At 38.9% G+C, this 21,367-nt stretch overlaps 3 protein-coding genes across 3 annotated transcripts in view; 2 read left to right on the forward strand and 1 right to left on the reverse strand.

Annotated features, from left to right (window-relative positions):
- The window catches only part of LOC137975625 (glutathione hydrolase 1 proenzyme-like), a 13,042-nt gene extending 10,605 nt beyond the window's left edge, over positions 1-2,437 (forward strand). Inside the window, exons 7-9 of the mRNA XM_068822757.1 lie at positions 95-335; positions 1,064-1,213; positions 1,595-2,437. Of these exons, the coding sequence (XP_068678858.1) occupies positions 95-335; positions 1,064-1,213; positions 1,595-1,765 (562 nt within the window). The 3' untranslated portion in view covers positions 1,766-2,437. The remainder of the gene's footprint in view (positions 1-94; positions 336-1,063; positions 1,214-1,594) is intronic.
- A 4,730-nt stretch (positions 2,438-7,167) lies between these two features.
- On the reverse strand, positions 7,168-8,776 carry LOC137976012 (gonadotropin-releasing hormone II receptor-like). The gene has a single exon (XM_068823256.1). The coding sequence runs from the start codon at positions 8,629-8,631 to the stop codon at positions 7,336-7,338; it is 1,296 nt and encodes a 431-aa protein (XP_068679357.1). The 5' UTR covers positions 8,632-8,776; the 3' UTR covers positions 7,168-7,335.
- A 4,812-nt stretch (positions 8,777-13,588) lies between these two features.
- Positions 13,589-21,367, forward strand: part of LOC137974830 (serine/threonine-protein kinase unc-51-like) — a 36,955-nt gene continuing 29,176 nt past the window's right edge. The window contains exons 1-10 of the mRNA XM_068821824.1: positions 13,589-14,004; positions 14,426-14,518; positions 14,729-14,770; positions 15,316-15,348; positions 16,717-16,753; positions 17,109-17,159; positions 18,593-18,715; positions 19,691-19,764; positions 20,666-20,767; positions 21,232-21,290. Of these exons, the coding sequence (XP_068677925.1) occupies positions 13,912-14,004; positions 14,426-14,518; positions 14,729-14,770; positions 15,316-15,348; positions 16,717-16,753; positions 17,109-17,159; positions 18,593-18,715; positions 19,691-19,764; positions 20,666-20,767; positions 21,232-21,290 (707 nt within the window). The 5' untranslated portion in view covers positions 13,589-13,911. The remainder of the gene's footprint in view (positions 14,005-14,425; positions 14,519-14,728; positions 14,771-15,315; positions 15,349-16,716; positions 16,754-17,108; positions 17,160-18,592; positions 18,716-19,690; positions 19,765-20,665; positions 20,768-21,231; positions 21,291-21,367) is intronic.

The raw sequence follows: 21,367 nt of genomic DNA on the forward strand, positions 1-21,367 counted from the left end.
TTTGTTTTTTCGGCAAATAGAGAGTATTTTTAGAGAGTATAATTGCGCTGTGTCGGTTGTGTTGACTCGTAATTTTTAACTCATCTTTTTTTAGCTTTGGAGCAAAGTTCTTATCAAACAAGCTTGGTTTTGTCTACAACAACGACATGGACGACTTCAGCTCGCCGAACGTAACAAACGAATTTGGTCTCCCACCTTCACCTGTCAATTACATCAAGCCTGGCAAGAGACCGCAGTCCTCGACGGTGCCTGCGATCGTCGTGGACAAAAAAGGCAACGTGTTGATGGCAATAGGCGCTGCTGGGGGTACAATTATCACAACGTCAGTGGCGCAGGTTAGAGTGATTATGATGAGGAGAAGAGGAAAGTTTAAACTAAGCTACAGCGGTTCAATTAGACATGCGTAACGAGCACCGAGTCTTTCTCACCTCGCTTAAATTCATGCGCCCTTCACACCAATGAAACATCCTAAAATATTCGCAATGTCTGCGTGACGTTTATGAAACGGGAACAAAATGTTGGTGCACTAACACGTGCCAGATGGCAATTTTGTCTTCTGCGCCAAGGAATACCTGGCCGATTTTTACAAGCGAGGCTTAACCCGTGAAAGAAGTTATTTCAGTAGTTGGAGATTTGTTAGGAATAAGTTCTGTTCCCTTGATTATTATTTAAGCTTCTCATGGATATTCATATTTCCTCTCCGCTTTAATCGCAAAACTCGTGTTCCTTTATGCTCCGACGTGTCGTCTACTTTGTGTCTAAACCTTTTTTCGTCACTTTGTTTGAACAAAGCTTAAAGTTCATCGCCACGTAGTTAGCTTAATTATGTTTGAAACCCGGTTTTGATAAGTGAGCTCGCTGTGTGAATTCTTCGAACTTCGAAAATTATGAATGAAACCGCTTCTCACCATGCATGAATGACGTTTGGGTGTGATATTAGTCATTAGATCCACTAGGGGTCTGTGGATTTTAAATGGAATGGCACAGTTAAAAGGGCATAAGAAGTATTGTCCGTAAATTCACTTGCCCACAAATAAAAAGCCAGAACGTGTTTACTTTGCAGGCAATTATGAACTACTTTTGGTTCAAAAGGGATTTGCAAACTGCTATCACCATGCCGCGAGTCCACGATCAACTCTACCCAAGCTCTGTGTTTGCGGAGACTAAATTCCCGACAGAAGTAGTCAAAGGACTTGAGGCCCTTGGGCATAAGGTATTAAAACACTTTGCACTCTTTCAAAGCCAACTAGGAGAGACCGGTTTAGTGTTCATCCGCAAAAATTAACTTTCCAGTATCGAAAGCAGTGGAACTAATAGGTTTAAAATGAACATAATATTATCATACTGAAGAAAAATAATTGCGCGAAAGCCTAAGAGATTAATGACAAAACTTCAACGGTTGCGAAAATGTGGTTGGCGTTGGAGGTGTTACGATGAGCGGATCACGTCTACGATCGAAGTGATGCGAAGCGATTTAAAACGTTACTTAAAAGTTCCCTCCTCATAAGCATTTCGCATGGCCTGAAAATTGTTCGACTTAGCAACCACTATCTTTCTGTAGTTAAGGTTGACCCCCTTAAACATTGCTTTTCAGGTTGAAGTGAGTGACGTCAGTCATGGAGTTGTTCAGGGCATTGTAAAGAATCCTCACAAATTCAAAATGGTTGATAGCCACGGCAGACGGAAAGGATATGTATATAGTTTGATACCTCAAATCTACGCTGAATCTGACTACAGGAAAGGAGGACAGCCGGCTGGATATTAATCGACGCTGTTATCAACCATCCTTTGCTAATTTATACCTTAATCGCGTAGCCTCGGATGTGTTCAGTACATGTTTAACACGATTTCGTTTGAATGGCAAAACGAATAACAGTTCAATGGCATAGTTTTTTTTTACAGCCGTGCAGAACTACAAGAAAATACAACTGTTTTCATTTGCACCGAAAGCCGCGGGTGAGATCATTTCGACATGGCAAAGGTTAAAGAATTCGAAAACATCAATTAAAGTTTTTTTACACCCTTGCAGAACTACAAGAAAATACAACTGTTTTCATTTGCACCGAAAGCCGCGGGGGTCAGATCATTTCGACATGGCAAAGGTTAAAGATTTCGACTGGGACAACAACTAAGGCCGGCTTTACACTACTAGAGCACAAAAATCTGGCACGGCACTCCGTAATCTCTGTACCGTACGGATGTTTTTCGGGAACGGCGCGGTACATTTTTCGTTTGTAAACAGAACAAACAACGCATATCTGTGGAGGTGTGCTCTTTGCTCCAAATACTGGTACCGTTCTCCTGTTTGGAGTACCGTGCCAATTTTTTTGCGTGTGTAAAAGGGATTTTAGCCGGCTTAATAAAGTTTTACCTCAACAGCTAAATCTACAACAAAATTTGAAAGTATGTAAACGAGTGCTTCCATGATAATTCAAAGCTGCAAGAAAGGAGTCTGTTCCCTTTTATCTTGAGTTTAAAGTTTGGTCAGTAATTATGTCTAAAACTGTTAAAGGCAACTTCCACTTCAACAAAAAAAAACTTTAAGTCACAGGAAATATCAGTCAAGTCAGTCTAAAGTATTTTCAAAGAAAGTGTTTGTATCCGAAATAAATAAGTTTTAGAATCGCCTATTTTTGTTTTCAAATTTCGCGGACGCCGCCATCTTGAATAATTGTGACGTGTTACGGTTGCCCTTTTGTCATGTTATTAGACAAAAGCACTTTTTGTCAGAACAATAGGGCACCCGTATCACGTCACAATTATTCGAAATGGCTGCGCCCACGAAATTTGAAAGTGAAAATAAGCGATTTTAAAATTCACTTTTCTTGATATATACACTGTTTTAAAAACAAATTTCGAACAAATTTTTAGGTAAACATATTTTTCTTCGGTTTAAACTTGTTCTGTAGTAAGAGTGGAGGTTCCCTTTCAAGAAAAGTCAAATGCATCCCGAGCAAAGTGAGCGCACGGCTAAAGAAATGTGATTGACCATAAGAACAATTGACTGATGATGTCATTGAGCCCCGTTTTGTGTGTGGTGGGAGTGTTGATCAGTTTTTTTCTTGTACCTCACGCCGTGGCTTTTACCATCATTTTAAACCTCAACTTAAAGCGCACCTCGATCGAAATATAGCATCAAACCATAATTAAAATGGCTTCATTTTCTACTTGTGGTATAGAGTGTTTTCACCCACGTGATCAGTAACCTTGTTTTTCCACCGAAACAAAAAGAAAACGTTTGCATGATAATAGAGCTCAATTCCCGGAGGTTTAGTTGGGTGCACCAACATGGCGGCCGTTCCATTGTTTAGGAACACCAACATGGCCGCCGTGACGTCACGTGAATACACTGCATCGTATCCTTTTACATTGCTAATATGAAAGACAACTCAAACCGCGAATAAAAGGACAGGACCGCCGACCAGTTGGCTTAATTGGCTGAGCATCTGACTACTGTATATATGTGCGGGAAGTCGCGGGATCAAAACTCGGCCCGGACAAACACTCAGGGTTTCGTACTGACATCTGCAAAATTATTGGTTTCATTCTCTAGTGCTCTCACAAAAGGAAGATAAACCGTAGGGCCCGTCTTAGAACCCTTCAATGTTCATAACCACGCATGTGGGACATTAAAGAACCCAAACACTATTCGCAAAGAGTAGGGTATGTAGTTCCCGGTCCTGTGGTATAGTTACATTGCCGCAAGTTGTTAACAAACTGCAAAAGGTTAATTGTGTGTCCCTCTCTAAACAACGTTATCGTATGTTATCGTAGACAGAAAGAAGAGGGCGAATAGAGACGTTGGGCAAACCGGATTTTTTTAACCAAAAAGTACAAATTGTGAAACTGTTTGCAACTCTTACTTGAAGTGCATATGTTCCCACTGGTCACGAAAAGTTACAAATCGATTTTTTAAAAAATTCCTTTGGTTTCGTTTTTTTTTCGTTCTTACTTGAATTAAGTTGGTCAAGTATTTCCCATGGATTTTCGTGTCCCGTTCGTACACTATACCCCATTGGAAAAACAAAATGCTTTGCGTTTGATAATTTCTTATTCGTCTTAAGGGCCCACTGACGGATTTTCCGCGCGTTGCTAGGGAAGTGAAATGTTACTTCCGGTGACTGACGTCATCATATAGTGAGCTGACGAGAAAACCCATTCACAAGCAAAAATCACCGCACGAAATATTGTTTGCATCGAAGGTTTTTCCTCGCCCTTCCTCACGCTCATTCTCAGATCAACTGCGCATGCGTAAACAAACTGACTTCCGGTTTAAGAAAAAACCTAAATTTCCGGCGGTCTTTAAATTGAATTAATTTTTTTTCATATGGCACGTTTCACCTCCAGATACAGAATGTAGGTAAGCATTGATTTTTTCAAATCATCTTTTTTGAAAATTTTATGGGTATTTCAGTATCGTTTATTTCTCTAAAAAGAACATTTTTCAAAATAAAAAGAAAACCATGCTTGGCTGGATGCAAAAACGAATACAAATTATGAAACCACTGATAAAACACCCAAATTGTGTAGCACGGAGACAAATTTAGAGTTTTCTTTTATTGGTCACGTGACCATGGGCGTGGCATGATGACGTCATATTTAGGGTCATTGGTTTACAAAAGTCGGAAACTGACCAAAGTAATGTCAAATTCTCTCGAATTAGTTAACTATTACATCCTTAGCAACGCACCCCAAAAAATACGTCAGTGGGCCCTTAAGGCAAGGATTTTGATGTTCGCGCCCCGTTTGTACACTACCCCATTGAAATCATAGTTTGTTTTGTGTTTGCAAACCAATTTTGTACTCAGTTAAATCATAGTTCATATAGGTGGCCTGGTTTTGAAAGCCTGGAAGATTCAGAGGCGAGGAAAGTGACATTGCGCTTCATGTTAACATGACCGTGATCATGCACAATCTTTTGTCTTCAGTTCACCAATGAGATTTGAATAAATTAATCGAAACTTCTGATAGGCTGTCTTATAGAAAATGGGTGTGGTTTGTGCATGGTTAGGATCGAAACAGCGAACAAAAACATAAAACAAAGAAACTTGTCGAGCACCATCTCCATATAATAACTATGGTTAAATTTATCCATGCAATAGAAGTTAAAAAAAGTATGTCCCCGGCGTAGTTGCAGTGCTACAAAATGCACTCGACAACGCTGCCTTTCATCTTCTCCATACAGAGAGGGCTAGATAATTCTGTCAGATATGCCTAACTGACGTTTTCTTTGAATCTGATTTTACCACTGCCGCACATCCAAATAAAATTAATACTCTTCTCCGCGTTCTGTTGAGGCAGCTAAAATACCAGTGTAAACTCGCCCCTCCCAGCATTTTCTTTGCAAGAATACTAAAGCCCGGTTTGCACGACAACCTTTTTGGCACGGTACTTGTTTGAATTTGCCTAAATTTTAAGGCCCGATACCCTCCATTTTTGCAGTGTAAATGGAAATGTTCGTGGCACGGGTGCCCCAAACTTATTGTGCCGAGACTACCTGTCCAAATGGTCTCAAATTTAACAGAACCAATAGCTAACCCCAACAGGTACATTTTCCGGTAGAGCTTAATTAAATAAAGCCAGAATCTATGCGATATCAAGGAGGAAAAAACTGAAACTTACTCTCAGACAATATGAGAACAAAACAATCCTTGAAACAGCCTTCAAAGTTGCTATAAAGAAACTCAAGTTTTAAAATTTTTAGCATTGTAGTCGTCATAATCTTGATGTATTATCTCAATTTAATGGTTCTATTTTAATTTTCAGTTTGTTTGTTTTCCCTCGAAGATGTTAGCTCAAAAGAGCTACTCTGAAAATTCGAGTGTTAAATAAAGTGTATGTATGTATGAAGAAATTTGTTGATCTTATTTAACGACGCCACATTGGCCTTGCTACTAAGGGCATGAATGCATGTTTCGGAAATAATCACCGGTCACTGGCAAGATTGGCCCAACTTTAACAAAATAAAGCCGAAAGCCGAATGCGGTGGCCAAGTGTAACAGTTAAAAATTGATTATTATATGGCAAGCAATTCGCAGGCTAAATGGAGCAATCTGATTGGCTGGGTTTCGGTCAGGATTTTACAGTACAGGCCATTACCATGGAAACGGTTCCGTTTGCTCGGGACCGTACTGTGGAATATTGGCCCTCGGTCGTTTTTGTACGGACCTCGCCTGCCACGACCGAGGCCTCGTGGTCGGTTACAGGTTACTAGTAAACTTCGATGTAATAAATCCAGTTTGAGATGGACTATTATTTGGGTATTTTTACAGTGGAAAACAATAATTTGGTTTTATCAAACGAGTTTCGACAGGAAAATTAACTCGTTTAACTTACCGAATTTTCTTGTTTCACTTCCACCAATGTAGCGCCATGAGTTCTTAAGAATCTAACGCCTTCATTCGTCTAAGAATTAACATATAGGTAGAACCAGTCACACATGCGTTCCACTATAGAAAACTAATTAGGAATTTCAGGGAAACAGCCACTTTTGTCAAATCGTTGTTTGGTTTTTTGCTGTTCCAAGTGAATGCATAATAAAGTCATCGCAGCGGAAGCAGTCGAGCAGTGGAACAGAATACAGTAGACCTTTTCACGGTTTCTAACGCCATATTGGTTAGGGGGCAAAAGGCAAAAGTGAATTTATGTAGACATATGTTGCCGACTTCGAACAATTATAAACCCTTAAAGGGCTCACGATTGTGGATAGCGAGAATACCTCTCAAAAAGCACTTCAATTGAGATTACTTTCGTGAAATATGGCGATCAGAATCAAGCTACAACGACCGTAAACGAAATTTGTAAATTTCATATAAACCCTTGTAAACAAAGTTATGCAAATGCCCGCGAAATTTGAAGCGACATAGAGAGATTTCTAATATATTTAATATCCAATTTTCAGACGTTGTTGCAATGATCTAATTTGCCGTTGAGTGAATGATATTAATAAAACGACTAAAAATATTTTAAAACTTTTGAGATCTGCCTTACAGAGGTTTAAATTCGGCCAAAATCCCATACATTTAATGTAATTTAAACCGCGTTTGCCGCCCAACCAAGATGGCGTCAGAAACCGTGAAAAACCGTCTCCCAATTTGCGCTTGCACTCATTCCTAGATAAGTACTTGAAAAAAGACCATCGAGCTCACAGCTTTGCAAATTATTTTAATCATAAAACTAAGACTTGTTTTTCCTCTATGTTCACGACACATTTCATTCGTTGTTCATCGAAACGTGCGCAAGTTTAATGCAATAAAATCGATTTCAAAGACACGAACACTGACATCAGAATTCACAGATTCTATTTCTTTGACTGTTTGCTAAAAATCAAACTGTCTAAATGCTCGAACTTCTCCAAGTTGAAAGTCCAAGACTCCGATATCGTCGAGTATTGCATATAAGCCTCGCCAGTTTATCGCGCGGTGCAGTACCAGGAACACTAGGCGAAGGTATTGACGCCGAAGACACTTTCAACAACGGTTCCTTAAATACGGGGCTCCGGCCGTTGGAGTCAGCCATCCTGCCAAAATTACTGATATTAAGTTCACTGAGTTTGCCCTGGGTGCACATCCCCGGGTGAATGATCTGTCGATGAACGGGTGAGTTTTGAGCGCGCTTTCGATGACATCTCAATAGCTGGTCTCGAAGATTGACGTCGAAAAAACTGTAGATCGCTGGATTGGCGCATAATTTTCCCAGGGCCAAAAAGCACGCAAAATCGCGGAATATCTCAAAGCTCTTTCTCTTTGGATGTCCCACAGTTTCTAGAGCATAAAGAGCCCCAAGTGGAGCGTAGCAAAAAATAAAAGCCGCCATGACTATTAAGTTCATGACCACGGATTTTCGCTTGGCAAGTGGTACCGCGTTGGAGCGAAGGGAGCAAGCGAAGCGTCGATGAAGATTGGCATGCATATCGGGCGCCAATTGGGGCAAGCTTGCCCTATCTGAAGAATTTTTATCTGGCTTTAAAAGTTTGCTCACAACAACAACGTAGGTGACTGTCATAATTGTAATCGGTAACAGGAATACCGCCCATAACTGCACGAGGGAAAACAGCTTGTCTTTCCATGGCAAAACAAGAGGCCTCTCACAGGAGAACAACAAAGCCCTGGGCTGACGCTTCGATCCCAAGAAATAGTACAGGACGGGGTTGGCAAATAGCAGAGCGTAACACCATGCGAACACACTCATGTACTTTGCTTGTCGCCGCGTAATTTTGGAGAGCGGATATAAAATTGAATAGAGCCGATCCATGCTGATCATAAGTAAAGTAACCGTTACTGAACCCAAGGCGACAGATTGGGCGTATTCTAGTAATTTGCAAACCGTCGGCCCACCCACTATGTACTCGCCGATAATTTCTTGTTCAATCTTGAGTGGGATAGCTATCAGTGCCATTGCCAGTTCTCCAATCGATAGATTCACGATTAAGCTGTTCATGGCGGACATCCGAGGAGAACACAAACCACAATAACAAACCAGCACGTTTCCAATCAAAGACACTGCCAAAATGAGCGACAAAGAGAAGACTTTGCCAACGGCGATAGTGTCGCGGTGAACCACTTCCTCGCCAAGTTCTGTTCTTCCTATAGAGCGCATCAAAACATCCGATGAGTTTACCAACGAAATCATCGTGGATTGATACACTCCGCTAAGAAGTCACCAACTCATTTTACTCGAGCTCAGAAAGGCTGCCTTTCGAACTGGAAACCGAGTATTAAAGCGCGGCGAAGGAGCCGATCGCCGGCCTCTTAGGTGATAAAGCTGGTTTTCTCGAGGCAGGACTCTCAATGGAGTTCGAGATATTTGCTATGGATGACACGCTTGTCAGGTGGCGTGACATTTGGCGGGTGTTTTTCCTGACACGTCAGTCAAGCACCAGCGCCGCACCACGGAAAGTCATTACAGAGCGTGCGCGAACTTAAACCACTGCTGAAATGAGCAATACTAGAGCAACAACGCCCTTGTCATACACTCCGATTGAAGGTACGTATACGATGAAACGTTTCCCGAAACTTCGACAGTCTCCCAAACAACAAGGCCTGATGGAAGTTGGAGACGCATCAGCGAAGCGTACTAGACGCCGCCAAACGGGTCAATTCTGCCATATTATTTTGAACTGTGTTTTGTTGCGTGTGTAAAGAAACAAACAAAATAGACGGATCGACAAGTGAAGCTACGACAATAAGTTATGCACCGACGGAGCGGTCAGTGATGATGACGACCTCAAACTACGGTGTTTGCGTTCTCTAGTGGTTTGAACACAGAGGGAAGGCATTTATAACCTCAAACCATAAATATTCAAAATCAATTTGACAACTCAAGCAAACGATAATAAAACGGAAAAGTGAAAAACAGAAACGAGGCCGGAAATTTAAGCAAGCTGACGACGGCAAGTTCAATGAAAGCGTCACTGACCCTCTAAAATATAACTTAGCACTATCGCAAATATTAATTTTTCGATTATCCCGTCTTGTTCGCCATGTAAAAAATACCTCAGAGCAAACTATCTTGTAACTGACTTAACTGAGTAGAGTAATTTGAAGTGCTTGTTTTCTATCCCATATGAACCATGTGAGTGTTACTACTAATGGAAATGGGCCCACACAAGGACATGACCAGGGTGGGAATTGAACCCACGACATTCGGGTTAGATCACCGCTGCTCTACCGACTGAGCTACAAGGTCAGACGGGAGCAGGCCGTGGGAACTGAAGATGTTAAAGTCACGGCAATGGACATGTACAAGTACAAGGAAAGGTTACGTTTTTGCAAACGTTGGCCGTGAAGCACTGTATTTCAACAGACTTAACTGATTAGAGTGCCATATGAACCATGTGAGCGTTAGCCCTACTAATGGGATAGATACGATTGGTTTGAAAGTAAAAATAGAAAATGAATGGTTCATTGCTATAAGCTCACGCTGTCGTCAAAACATAAAATTTGGTGCTTTCACGTCGTTATTTTGTGGAGTACTCTACGTTAAAGAAATACCAATGATATTCTTGCTATATGGCGTTGTCGTTGCCGTAAACGTCGTCATTGCTTAAACTCCCTACTGTCAGCCTAACACCGTGTCTTCGAGTCTTTTTCTTTTAGCTTTTGCTGAACGATAAGAAGCAACATTTTTTTGTTCGAGTGAAGTGACGTACGGTTGTAAGCAGTGCCCCTCGAGGTTTAACTTACAATATTGTTGGGGGTGGGCGATGTGTTTGGCCATTCTCCTTCTTTTACAGTTTCTACTCATTCAAGAAATCGATAGATGCCCCCGTCCATATTTAACGAAAGCAGGACACAACGCCAGCGTCATCTACTCTTTTCGAACAAATAGTCCCGAACAATTTTTATTCTCAGGAAAGGCTCCGAGACGGGGCCTACGGTTTATCAGATGTAATCAAGAAGTTCAATTAACGCGTTTTTATCAATTATTTTAAGACCATGAGAGTTGGCCAGGGCCAGCGTTCGAAGCCGCGACCTCCAGTAAGACAGTTTAATTCCCCTACATTGTCAGTTCAAGAGCACTGAGTTTTCCTTACGCATCCATCATTGAATGGTGAATCAATTCTTAATTGTTACTTTTTCTCAGCTTTTCCCGTGTGTGACTAAACTGCCAAAACGCGTGACACGAATCCGTACTGTGAGGTGTGATCCTCGAACTTATCTGGATAATAAATGATTTAGAAATTGTCAGCGGCTTCATCGGAATTCGAGCCCATGACCCTCTACGATGCCATGGCAATGCTCCACCAACTTAGCTACGGCTGCCACTCACTTGGGAACAGGTCATTTTTGGGCTCATATGTTCCCGTGAAAGAACTCAGTGAATGAAAGAAATGTATATATTTGATGAACATATCGTTTCATAAGTTGATTTCCCTTCCGATTACAGATATTTGATGAACGTATCGATTTATAGACAACCCTCAGCCACGGTTGTTGCGGTTTTTAATCTCTAGGTCGTGCGCAAGCTTCATTGATCGAATGGATTAATTTCGTCGAAGATCAGTGGGCGGAACAATTTCCTAGTATTACTTAACCTACTTATTTACTTAAAATACGTTTTTTTCCGCAAGAGCAGATAAAATTTCTACAAATTGTTTTTCTGAGTAGTAATGAATAGGGAAGATATCATTGACGTCACCCATTGTCATTAATATGCCAGCCAGAGCCTCATTGGCTGTCGAAACAAAGGGTCTTTTGTTCCTGTGTTTGGCAAATTTGAATAAGAAAAGCAACGTTTGTGAACAGATATCTTCGATCCCTATAATAACAAGTTTTTCTCATCCATCTAATAACTGGTAGTGACAGGAATCAGTTTGTTCTTATTTCAAACTAAGCAGGCTGAGATGAATAATTGTACTAGTTGAATGTTGATAAAGCTGTAATTGCATGGAATCTAGCTAGCGGTTTATGTTTCTCTCAAACCCTCAAATAGTTTTCTAGAGAACACTTGTTTTAGTGGCCAGCGAACAAAGTATCGTTGCAGTTGAAATGAAAGACGATTTTGACAACAAAGCCACAAAGTAGCATAAGTTTTGAGAGGAGGAAGTGTGGCTGAGTGGTTACGGCGGTTGTCTTGCAATTGAGATCAGAGATGCAGGGTTTAAGGACGGTGCCTACTACTGAAAATACGTTTTTTCGCAAGAGCAGGTAAAATTTCGACAAATATTTTTGCACGGCGGGAAAAGCAGATCTTAACAAGTGTTATTGAAATCCAAAAAGAAAATTGGGGGTAGCCACGCATTTTTCAAAGATAATTAATCAAAAATATTTGTAAAAAGCTATAAAATACAAATGTTGAGCCTAACCGTTCTTTTCCAAACTGAAGCTAAATAATCTCTGAAAAGTGCAGGGTTACCCCCCTATTTTATTTTTGGATATCAAGAGCACTTGCTAAGTTCCGCTTTCTCCGCGTAGTTTTAAACCGCGCAAAAATATCCCTGTATTAATAAGCACCACCCATAGGAAACCCAAGTATTGCGAGATGCGCAGAACGTATGCGCAACAACAATAGTAGGATAGTAGGCACCGTCCTTAAGACCCGTTTTGGTTGAATTTCAGGATCCTGGTACTGGCAATAGTTTAGATTGGTTTAACTTCTCGGTATGAGATGAAAATGGATGAAAATCGATGAAGGGGTTGGGTTTCTAAAGAAATTATGATGCTGCGTCAGTGGGGAAGTGAAAGGCAGAAATTGGTTGATGTGGTAATTTGACGGCACTCTAAAGATATTTGAAAGCTGGTTAACTTGGTCTTTTTAACATGGCTGTTGATCTGCTCTGTTGTGTGTTTCATTGGCCCAACCTGAAGGCTCCCGTAGCGTTGCATTTTGATCAATTTTTCAGTTTACCGTCATCGTCTTAACGACGAAGTTACATGACCAAATTTCAGGGTCCGAGGAAGATATGATAGCCCGCGAACGAAGACGTATTTCCGGTAGAAACGACCAGCGGAAATACGTTTGCGCTCGCAGGTTAAGGACATGAGCAACTGCCGATGAATTTCGGATTTTCTCTTGCAACTTCCAAACCCTTCACAGTAGTTCAGCCCCTCTCAAACTTGGAACGATCACGAAAAGATAACAATGCACGAGAGTAAGTGTAACTATCTTTGTTCCATGGTGATGTAAGTCTAAGTGTACAGTAAGTGGATCTGCATTAAAAACAAAAAAAAAAACAAAACAAAACAAAAGAGAAACTCGAAGTTATTATTTTAGTTGGCACTTTCGTAGCCTTGGTTGTTGCTGATGCTGATGCTGCCAAAATACCTTCAATCCTGACGCTGTTTCAGGGAACTGGTTACATCTTGTCCTCTCATTTGAGTTAATTTGTTAATTTGTTAACTTGTCTCTGAAAAGCCCCCATGGGGAGTTAACAATAAAATTTGTATTGTATTGTATTGTAATTTTTGGAGGAATTTGAGGAGTTTATTTCCGACTTTGCATTCATCTCACAGGACAATTTCAGTGGGCGAAAATGTTCTGCTAATTTTCATTTCCCCGCCGTTCACCTTGATCTACTGAGGTCCGATATGTCTTAACACCTTTCCCGCATTTAATCAGTTTCATGGATAGACAACGCGTCACGGGATATGGCGAGATAAGAATCAAGTGATTTTTCATGATGAGCACGAGAAATCGTGTTGGAGCATATATTCCAGTTGATAAATGAGTATATCGTTAATTAAGACTCCACTAAGTGATAATTCCTTTTGTCAAGAGTGCCACAGCAAGTTTAAAAGAACTATTTCTATATACAGACGCCCAAGAGTACGGCTTAGATTTCCCTATATAGTTTTTTTTTGCGGGCTTTTCTCTTGCTTTCCGTTCAATCTCAGGAGAAATATCAAACCCGAATTAAATATATTTAACCCTCAACGTAAAAATTTAATAACTGAAGCAGTTGTCGGCTTACTCATATTCTGTACAAGCGTTGTTCAAACCACAGCCATTGAAAAAAAACATTCTACAACTCACGTGCATATCCCTAGAATTCTTGAACAAAAGCTTTACTTGTCTAATAACATAAAAATACGTCCTCCGTAATCAATTTTAATGCCGCCTTGTAACCTCTCATTTTGACTTAGTGACCACCCTTGACTGACGTCAAGTGACAACTTTATTTTGCGCGGTGAAATAAAATGCATTCACCGAATGAAAACAAAACAAATTTTTTCTTTCAGCGAAGACGATCCTGTTCACTAACTAGTTCTTGAGGATGTAGCCATGGAGGACTCTTAACAGTTATGCTGTCGGTTCACTTAACAAAGGGACAACGCCGTCCTCGCCTCACTTTTGCTTTTGGAGTTAATTTTGGTTCGTTTTCTCCCTATCATTCGCTCGCCACAAAATTTTTGGACGAAGGGAAACTCTTTTGTTGTTCCTTTCATCTGCTCGCAACATCTCTGTTCCGCAATGGCAGAACAAGTTGGTGAATTTATTTATCATAAAAAGGATCTTATAGGACATGGAGCTTTCGCGGTGGTTTTCAAGGGACATCACAGAAAGGTGAATTTATGTTGCCATAAAAAAATTTATGCTTGACATTTCGATTTTTCTGGTAAAGAAAACAAGGTTGAAATTTAGTTGTGTAAACCGCAGATTATATTCGGTCTCCTCCAAGACCGAAATATGTATTTTTCGGAAAATTTCTAGCTTGATTTGGGTGTTAGCCAGCTGACATTTTGCTTTCAAATTGTACTTTCGCCTAAAACAACGTTTGTGAATTTATATCAAAGCGAGAGCTTACGTATACCGGAAGCCAGGTGATCAGTGAATGAATTTAGTAAGTACTGCTAAGCAACAGTTTGTGTCTTTGATGGGATTAATTCATGGTCATAGTTAGAAGAGTAAGTACAATTGTTCGATTTTTTTTTTCATTGTGGCATTCCTTGACAAGTTCCTCGTTTGATTATTTTTCCGTCTACAGAAAGAGGACTTTGTCGTTGCCATCAAGGTAATCGCGAAGAAAAATATCGCCAAGACACAAAATCTCCTCGCGAAGGAAATTAAGATTCTAAAGGTCAGTTATTATAATTGAATTTTAGATTGAAGCACCCGGCCTGGAGGTCAAAATCATCTCTATCGAACATTTTGGCGTATTGTCAAAGTTGTTTTGGTTTTTCCACGTGATTTCAGCATGACAATTAAGTGTTGATATTATGCAATCCTGACCTTGGTCAGGATCGACAGACCTATTTAAAATGTTGTCACGGTTTGCCTTTGATTGCAGGAGCTACATCACGAAAATGTTGTTTCTCTCTTCGATTGTGAGGTAATAAATACCACTCAATATATCTTTGTGAAATTCTTAAAAGGTTTGAAAATGTTAGATCAAGATTCTGTTTACATGTATTCCATACCAGCCATACCATTTTTACTTTGTAAGCTCGGTATGTTATGATTAATCTGTATTTTTCCATACCTGAAGACATATTATTTTAATGAGTGGAGTGTGCTCTCAGAAGTTGAGAACAAATGTTGAAATAAATATTGTTTATATATAAGGTCAAAGGTGATACACTCACGGTGACCACAGATATAGTGCAAACAATTCAGCTGAGATTTCCCAGATTGTCTTTTTGTCCCCTGGTATCTCCTGATGTCCCCCTCATTGGCTTTCTTCAATATGTTTTAAAGGTTCACCTCAGCAAGAATTTTTTCCTTGTACTACCAAATTTCTGTGCTTCAATTTTGCCACCATAATTGCAATGTCACAATAATTTCTTTAGCAATTAATCCTGATTAGCTTTCAAGAATGTTTCTTAAAAGTTATTTGAGCTCTGGAACCTTGACCCTTTTGTACTTTGCAATCTACAGGAAACTCCCAACAGTGTATTTCTGGTTATGGAGGTATGCATAAATTTTCATAATGTTTCAGTTTAACAAGTCCAGGGGTGGCACTAGGATTTTTCAATCTGGGTCCTGGGACCCGCATGTTCGGCCAAATTGGGGTCCCAAGGATTTTTTGGGGGTCCCAAAATCTTGGTGAGCCTCTGCGAGAAAACGAGTTTGTTTTAAATTATGAGAAAAAGAGAGTAACCAACTTGGAATTAATATTGACGCATATGCATAGGACCGGCCGACAAAGGCTTTTTCTAGAGCCGTTACATTCATTCCTGGACAAGAACTCTGTTAATGAAAGAGCACCCTTTCCAAGGGTTTACCCATCACTGGTTTCCTCCCTTAGGAGCAACGAACAGTGACGTCTTTTGCTATATATTTGCATTCAGTGACTTGCAGAGTACATTCCTCTGAAGAAGACCGCAGAAGGCGGTCGAAAATTTAGTTTTAACCTTTTTAGATGTTTTTAACCCCATTTCTTAGAACTTCAATTATGATCACAGATCGCTCCAACAGTTTTACAAACAACAGAATATACTGACAAATCAAAGCAAGTTGTGTGAGTTATTTAAGTCAGTGCCATGCGTCCTGGGACGCATTCAAATTTTGATGATGCATTTTTTGGATTTTATTTGCGTAAAAATGCACGATTTCTGCGTTAACGCGATCCCTGAAGTCACATTTCATTGTTTTACTAACACAGAAAGAATCTTAAACATTTATTAATTAAAGCTAATCTTAGGCCTAATTAGGCCTAATTTTAGATCGGCAAATGGTTAGGGTTGTTTCTTTGTTGGTAAAACAGTGACTTGTAACCTTTGACCTGTGTTTTGCACCTGCCTCTTTTTGTCCCTGAAACACAATGAACACAAATTGGTTGACAAACATTGGTGTTGCTGTTGTAGTTAAAATGTTTCATTGGTTAAGAATTTTGCCAACTAGTTTGTTTTTTATACACAGTGTACTTCCCTTTATCCCATAGACATTATCATAATCTGAAACAAAGAATTAACTAGTATAAAAAACAAATGAGTTTTGAGAAATTTTAACCAAGGGAAAATGTTAACTACAACCTACAACCTACATGTAACCAACAAAATAATGATGTAGCAAAAAAAAAAAAAAAAAAAAAACTCTGGTTTTATTCCACTGTAGGTAAATTCTTATAATCTATGATCCCTTGTGCTAAAAAACTCAAGCAAATTTTCATAATCATGTCAGTGGCATTCTACTTTTCAAATGACCAAGTCCCATTATATTATTTCCCACAAAACAAAAAATTGCCAATCACCAATAACAAATTTATTCAAGGGGTAGGGTCTAACTAAAGGTAAACAAGACTTTAAAAAGGAGTTAATGTATATATTATCTTTGCAGTATTGCAATGGAGGGGATCTTGCAGATTATCTTCGAGGTACAGAATAAAATTAACAATAATCCAGTTACTACTGTCATCATTCTCCCCAACATTTTGGTTTGTCCTTTTAGATGTGGCAAAAAATGGGCAAGGTTTAACTTAGACATTGCTGGTTTGTGGTGTTTCCTCCAAGAGACCGTGAGGCAGGCCTTTCATGGATTGACTCGCGTCTCCCTGACTCCCTTCACCACTTAAATGCAACAACAGCTTATGTGCTGTTTTTTGAGTTAACGCAAGCTTTGCGGTTTACGATTTAGACTAATAATTACAAAATCACAGTCACTGAAGAGACAGAGACAAATAATTTTACTGTAAACTTTGTGTTTAAATTTTGCCTCTTTTTCCTTAACAGACAAAGGGACCCTTAGTGAGGATACAATCCGTATATTTTTACGCCAGATAGGTAATTAATTAACTACTGTAACAAGACACCTTCACATACGTTAATAACTGCAGATAATTATGTAATGTTTAATTAGTTAAAAAACAAGCAGCAGTGTTTTATCGGGGTTTAAAAACACGAGGCATAGCAAAGTGTTTTTAGACCCAATAAAACACATGCTGCGAGTTTTTTGAACGGCTTCAAAAACATTCCACAAAGAGCGTGTCCCTCTGGACTCAAAACAATGGTTCAAATTGTGAGAGCTGAATATTAGCATAAAGGCCAAACAAGCTATGCCTTATTAGTATTCTCTATATAAAGAATACTATAAACGAGGAGTGTTTTATCAGGATATAAAGCTCATACATGTGACGTTTCATCGGTGTTTTGATAGGCTGTTAGGCTCATGAATTATTAATGAGTTTTTAAAGATTGAATGTTTGGATGTACATGTAATAAGTCACTGCATTACCACCATAACATAATAATTATTATAATATTATTGTCACAGTGTTTAGTGGTCCCATCATGCATGGGTTCAATGTGTCAAATTTTTGAAACATTCTAATTTTTCATCAGAATGAGTGTTTATGCTATGAGAATGAAATTAACACCATTTTAATGCTCCTTGAATGTAGTTTTTAATCCAAAAGGTATTCTTAAATTGTTTGACGCCATTTTTCTTCTGTTATTGTTGCCATTCTCAAAGCAAAAACAGGTAGTCAGGACTACATTGTACATGTGCCCTAGAATTTTGAGCTACAAGGGATTTTAATTTTTTCTGTTTTCTTTTAAGCAATTGATTTTGAGATAAGTGATCATTTTTCAGCTACTGTTGTTATTGTAATTGGTGTCATTGTTTTTCAATTATTTTTTGACATGTTTTGATTTTATGCCCTATATGTACTTAAATTCCCAGTCAAAAGTAGTTTTCAACTTTGATTGAAGATAACAAAATAATGCAAAGTGCTTTTACCTTTATATAAAAAATGTGACGCCTCAAAGCTATGACAAGAGTCATTCATTCATTATAATAATTATTATAAGTTTTCTATGTATCAGGTGTTACGAGAGAATGGTTGTGTTGACACAGTATGAACAATAATTTGTTTGTAATTGAATTGCTAATTTTTCAAATGACTGTCAAAAGTAATTATGCAAATTGCAATAATTGGTTTAATTAAAACAACAAAAATGTGAAGGAATGAACCAAAACCAATCACCACTTGCACATGCGATTTTTCCACGCTTTGAGTATGTTAGATGAAGTTGGATTGGTTCATTGTGCTGTTTTCACCTACTGTGATTGGTGGAACTTACTGTACAAATGTAATTACTTTGGCATTTGTTTTACGGCACTCAATTGAAAACTGCTCTAGCTGTGGTTCTTGTAGTTGTGTGTTGCAGTGGTGGTAATGTAACATAGTGCCTTTCTTTCTTGTTTTTATCGCCAGCCTCAGCCATGTGCACTTTGCAGTCCAAAGGTGTAGTTCACAGAGATCTAAAGCCACAGAATCTCCTCTTGCATCACTTGGGAGTGACCATACCCTCACCATCAGAAATCAAAGTTAAAATTGGTGAGCTGCGTTATTTTCTAAGTAGTACCAAAAAATTCACACACAGTTGTCTAGTTTATTATTATGTTCAGGGATTAAGAATTCAAAGGAAACTCCTTTTTCAGAATATAGTGAATCAATAATAATACATGTATTATTAATTATTTACCACGAGGCAGAGATTTTCATTAGAAGCCGGTCACCGGCGGTATACCCCCATCTATGTTGTCAGAAATTTGCTTCTCACCGTTGTCTACTCTGCCTTGATTTTCACTCACAAGTTTAGAGTGACCATGGTCCGCTTACAATGTACACCGTACATTAATTAGCCCAGGCATCTACTTCAAATGTTATTGAAACCCCTGATGTTGGTGAACAGAAGAATGCAGAATTTACATTTGTAACCATTTCCTTCATTTAACCCATTGACTCCTGGGAGTTCCCCATTGACCAGTAAAATCTTCTGGCATTAGACAGAATAAAATACTAAGTCTGCTTGGCTGGCCGGTTTAGGCCGGTTTACGCGTCAAAGGGTAAGCCATTGACTTCTGAGAATGAGACTTGCCAATAATAGATTTTACTCTGTCTAACGCCAGACAATTTTACTTCTCAATAGGGGCAGATGATGTGGAGTTAATGGGTTAACAACCTCTACATCCACACCAAAGCTATGTCCTCTTTCATTAATGTCGACCAAATAATTAAATTAACCTGTTTTTAATTAGTCAATTAGAGTTTTGTACCAGACCATACAGGCTTTATAGGCAGATTATTATTATAATTTTAAAGAACTACACTAACTCTTGATTAGCTTCTAGACTTGTGTCAACTGTGCCTGTTGATGCAGGAGCAAGAGCCAATAAAATCAACCTGCATAATGATGTCTCCTAACATTTTTCACTTTGATGGGAATAGAGTTCCATCCCACTCCTCACAGTGTTAGTTTTTCATTTCAATCTCTAATAGTATAATTTTTGTGGTCTTCTTTCTTGTCAGCTGACTTTGGTTTTGCAAGGTTTTTGCCTGGCGAAATGATGGCAGCCACATTGTGTGGGTCTCCCATGTATATGGTAAGCAAATAGTCCACACAATCATTACAGGGAACTCGTCAGCGAAATGAAGCACCAAAACACCAAGTATGACCCCACCATACATTGCATACTAACTGACAAAGGTTGGATTTTGAGTTAAATAACATATTAGACCTAAAACACTATTGCTCCTAATTGATTGCTCAAGATAAAATAAAATTAAACGTTTTAGGCCTAATTAGGCCTAAAATGTTATTTAATCTCAAATCCAACCTTTGTCTGTTACTATCCAATGCATAGTGGGACCATACATGGACTACTAACCTGAATGTGGTTTCTTGTGAGTTTCAGTGTTCATTCCAAGAAAAAAATGTGGTTTAGTAATGCCCAAGTTTTTTTCCTGTTATTCTATTTTCTCTCAGTTTTCAAGGACAACCTCCTTAACCTTTCCCCACTTAGCCTATTGGGGGCACTCTAGATGTAAATGGGTTAACTGGTAGGATATAGGATCCAATTTTCTTCCCATTTGTTGCCAAAATTCTTTAACCTTTAGATTTTCATATAGATGTCAGTTGGGCCAGCTTTCTGCTTGGCTTGCTTCACTTGAATCCATGTTCTCTGAAAAGAGTGCACCTTGGAAGCTTTCAGAGTCTCTATGGGCTCCTGTTTTTGTTTGGGTCATTATACTTTTACATGATATCCCATTAGTTCCATTTCCTATTTATTTCACCCTAAACTCTTCTTGACTCCTTGTTATTAGAGTAACTTCCATTTCTTATCTCACTGTTTTGATAGCTCTGGAAATGAATCATGTTTCTTTTATTGCCCAACATTAAGCCCTCTCTGCAAGTCTGCACCATTTGAGTGGTTGCCATTATAAAAAAAACCACTGTATTTGTGTTCTAGGTTTACTTGTCTAATGATCAATATTTTTCTGCAGGCTCCAGAAGTCATAATGTCAAAAGCTTATGATGCCAAGGCAGATCTTTGGAGTGTAGGGACCATTGTTTACCAGTGCTTAACAGGGAAGGCACCATTTCAGGTTTGTTTTTCATCTGTTCACTTGTCCACTTTATGGCTTTCAACAAAAGGCATCACCTGGGTGAATTATTGTTGGGGGTACTGTAAACCCCTTAAAAATCCTTATTTTATTCCTCAGAGTCTGAAAATCATTTTGATCATTATATTAAAATGATTTCAGAATTTTAGCATATCAAAATTAAATTGGTGTCTAAGATAAAAGGAATGATGGAAAGAGGTCTTTTTTTAATGACTGACATTTAATATGTTTTGGAGGGAGGAAAGAATCGTTATTAATGTAGGTTGATGTTGCTTGCATAGTAACAAGCAGAAAGTTTGAGCAGGGCCTCTTAAGTTGGTTTTGAAGATGTCACATCCTCCGAAAATAATGGAATATATTTACATTGTTACACACTACATTGTAGATAGGAAGCACACTTTTTCAAATTCCTCAGTGGAATTCCTAACTGTGTGATTTTTTTACAGGCAAGTAGCCCTCAACAGCTGAAAAAATTCTATGAGAAGAGCAAAGTCATTTCCCCAAGGTAAGCTATGAAAAATAATAATTTGATTGATCATTGTGATGATTTTATCACAGTTTACAGTGCAGCTCAGAGTGTAT

Source organism: Montipora foliosa, chromosome 11, assembly GCF_036669935.1.
Source record: "Montipora foliosa isolate CH-2021 chromosome 11, ASM3666993v2, whole genome shotgun sequence".
NCBI classification, from domain to species: Eukaryota; Metazoa; Cnidaria; class Anthozoa; order Scleractinia; family Acroporidae; genus Montipora; species Montipora foliosa.

Excerpts from the sequence above, each read along its gene's own strand:
- LOC137976012 (XM_068823256.1), bottom strand. The coding sequence starts at position 8,631 with ATGATTTCGTTGGTAAACTCATCGGATGTTTTGATGCGCTCTATAGGA.